The sequence below is a fragment of the Glycine max genome, chromosome 17 (assembly GCF_000004515.6).
Source record: "Glycine max cultivar Williams 82 chromosome 17, Glycine_max_v4.0, whole genome shotgun sequence".
Classification (NCBI taxonomy): domain Eukaryota; kingdom Viridiplantae; phylum Streptophyta; class Magnoliopsida; order Fabales; family Fabaceae; genus Glycine; species Glycine max.
Window position 1 is genome coordinate 18,651,384 of NC_038253.2, and position 3,337 is coordinate 18,654,720.

The 3,337-nt window shown below is 35.5% G+C and overlaps 1 protein-coding gene across 1 annotated transcript; it reads right to left on the minus strand.

The window, feature by feature from the left end:
• Positions 1 to 1,567: 1,567 nt before the first annotated feature.
• Positions 1,568 to 2,796, minus strand: LOC121173796 (uncharacterized). The gene is made up of 2 exons (XM_041010980.1): positions 2,318 to 2,796; positions 1,568 to 2,236 (listed from the first exon to the last, which is right to left on the minus strand). Exons 1-2 carry the CDS (start codon positions 2,726 to 2,728, stop codon positions 1,649 to 1,651), a joined length of 999 nt encoding a protein of 332 aa, XP_040866914.1. The 5' UTR covers positions 2,729 to 2,796; the 3' UTR covers positions 1,568 to 1,648.
• Between the last annotated feature and the right edge of the window lie 541 nt (positions 2,797 to 3,337).

The window sequence follows — 3,337 nt, forward strand, 5'->3', positions numbered from 1 at the left end:
TAGGGTTTAAAATTGAGTGTTTAGGGTTTGGGGTTTAGAATTTAGTATTTAGGGTTTAGTGTTTAGTTTTTATATTTTATGGTTGAGGGTTTAGATTTTATATTTTAGTGTTAGGGGTTTAAAAGGCACGGTTATGGGATTAGGGTTTAGTTCTTTTTTTAGGGGCTAGGGCTAAGTTTTTTATTTTTAAGGGTTACGGTTTAGTTTTATGTTTTATGGGGTAGGGTTTAGTTCTTATTTTTAGGGGGTAGGGCAAAGTTTTATTTTATTTTAGGGGTTAGGGTTAGTTTGTATATTTTAAGGGTTAGGGTTTAGTTCTTAATTTTTAAGGGCTAGGATTTAGTTTTTTTTTTTAATGGTTAGAGTTTGTTTTTTATTTTAGGGGTTAGGGCTAAATTTTTATGTTTTAGGGGTTAGGGCTAGTTTATTTATTTTAGGGGTTAGGGTTAATTTTTTTTATTTTAGGGGTTAGGTCTAAGTTTTTTATGTTGAAGGGTTAGTGTTTAGTTCTTATCTTTTAGGGGTTAGGGCTAGTTTTTTTTATTTTAGGGGTTAGGGTTAATTTTTTTATTTTAGGGGTTAGGTCTAAGTTTTTTATTTTGAAGGGTTAGGGTTTAGTTCTTATCTTTTAGGGGTTAGGGTTTAATTCGTATTTTTAGGGGTTAGGGTTTAGTTCTTATTTTTAGGGGTTAGGGCTAATTTTTTTATTTTAGGGGTTAGGGTTAATTTTTTTATTTTAGGGGTTAGGTCTAAGTTTTTTATTTTGAAGGGTTAGGGTTTAGTTCTTATTTTTAGGGGTTAGGGTTTAGTTCTTATTTTTAGGGGTTAGGGCTAATTTTTTTATTTTAGGGGTTAGGGTTAATTTTTTTATTTTAGGGGTTAGGTCTAAGTTTTTTATTTTGAAGGGTTAGGGTTTAGTTCTTATCTTTTAGGGGTTAGGGTTTAGTTCTTATTTTTAGGGGTTAGGGCTAGTTTTTTTATTTTTGGGGTTAGGGTTAATTTTTTTTATTTTAGGGGTTAGGTCTAAGTTTTTTTATTTTGAAGGGTTAGGGTTTAGTTCTTATCTTTTAGGGGTTAGGGTTTAGTTCTTATTTTTAGGGGTTAGGGCTAGTTTTTTTATTTTAGGGGTTAGGGTTAATTTTTTTATTTTAGGGGTTAGGTCTAAGTTTTTTTATTTTGAAGGGTTAGGGTTTAGTTCTTATCTTTTAGGGGTTAGGGTTTAGTTCTTATTTTTAGGGGTTATGTCTAAGTTTTTTTTTATTTTAGGGTTCAGGGTTAATTTTTTTTATTTTAGGGGTTAGGGCTAAGTTTTTTATTTGAAGGGTTAAGGTTTAGTTCTTATTTTATGCTTTAGGTTTTCTTCAATGTATTTACTTGTTGGTCTTCAATGAAATCGTCAGTTACTTTTTTTTGAATTTGTACTTCTAATGAAATAAAATTACATTTAGAAGTTGAAATAAATGGAGTGGATCAATCGAGGTTGAGTGACATTGGTGTTGATCATTAGTTAGTAACGTTAGTTATTTTTATTTTTAGCGTTAAGGTTTAGTTTTTATATTTTAGGTGTTAGGGCTAATTTCTTATATTGTAGGGTTTAGGGTTAGGTTTTTTATTTGAAGGGTTAGGGTTTAGTTCTTATTTTTAATGGTTAGGGTTTAGTTCTTATTTTTAGGGTTAGGGTTAGTTTTATTATTTTATGGTTAAGGTTTAGGGGTGAACATTTTAGGGTTTGTCCCGGTACATTCCATTGTGTTCCTAATGGGGCATTAGGTGTTGGAATTGGGCCATGATATTGCTGTGAAGGGGTCATTGTGGGCCATGAAAAATGAGCTTGTGTTTTCACAACACCACCAAACGATTGCTGGCTTGCAGAAGTATCAGTGTGATGACCCTGAAAAGGATACTCATACATTTGTGTCGGATACTGAGCAAATGTTAGTGGCGTGTAATACATTCCATGGCCACGTTCCGCCATTTGTTGGGAATATTCTTCCGCTTCAACAGTCTCCCTTCGTCTGTCTATGCCCTGAGTTTCAACACTTGACTGAAGTATGTGAAACTGTTGTGAGGGAAATTGACGCTCTGATGCATGACCATGTGACACTGGCTCAGTGACTCTCTCTTGCTCTTCTGATAACATTGTAATTTTTTCCACATAAGGCACAAGATCATCAACTGTCCATGTATTCCTCCCTTGAGGAGACACCATGTATTGTAATGTCTCCGCAACTTCAGCCTGCAATTATAAGGGTCAGAAAATTAATGGCCATCATTAAAAAAATGTTCAACTAAAATATTCAAAAAAATTAAAATATACCAATGTAGCCGTCTTTGCATTTTGTGGGTCAACAAACATCTTTGTCTTTCGCCTATACCAGACCATGTAGTCCGAGTTAAAGCTCAATAGGCCTTCTTTTCGGGGATAAGCGTCGACCCTAAATGCATGGCGATTATTCCACTGATGAATCATTGGGGCGAACAATTGCCCCCAATTTTTGTCATGTTTCCCTTTTAATGTTATGCCATGAATGTTTAAGGGTTGTGAAGGAGACTCTGGAACTGGTTGCTGCATCCCAAATTGTCTCAACACTCTGTCCGGTTGGTGCCACTCAATAACTTGGAAACAAATTAGTGGCACCACCGCGTACCACGCGAGACTTCCGACTAAACAAACGGGAGGCAACAATGATATAACGGTTGATGGGTAAGACTCCCACACAAACTGCATATAACAACATAGTTGTGAACATTGTAGTAAAATAACACATAATTTTTTATTTTACAAATATAATAGCATGTTCTTACCTCATGACGTTTCATAATATTCAGCTTGCGACGAAAAACTCTCACATCATCATTGCCGATATGTTGGTTTCCACGTCGCAGCCACCTACAAAGATTAAAATTTAACACATGTCTAAAACCATTTATTCTATTGAAATGAAAGACGCTGTTAAAAATGACTAACCTGTGCCCCAATGGTGTATTTTCTACTTGGGAAGGAGTCCTCTTTGGAGCCAAGGTTGGACATCGTTCCCATGCCCACAGTTGTAGTAAGATGCACATACCTCCGATCGATTTAGTATTATAATCGGTGGCACTGCACATCTCTCTATATAGAAAACCAAGTACGGCAGCTCCCCATGCATATGTGCCACATTCTTCAAAGTCACGTAAAAATTGAAGGTACCTTAGCGAAACTTTGTTACTACTTTTGTCAACGAACAAGACACTTCCAATGAATCTCAGTATCCATGCACGGGCAAACCTTCGTACCTGTTCTTCGTCGTCGTCGTTATTTATTTGTGCAAAATGGTGAGCCAACCAACTTAATTTA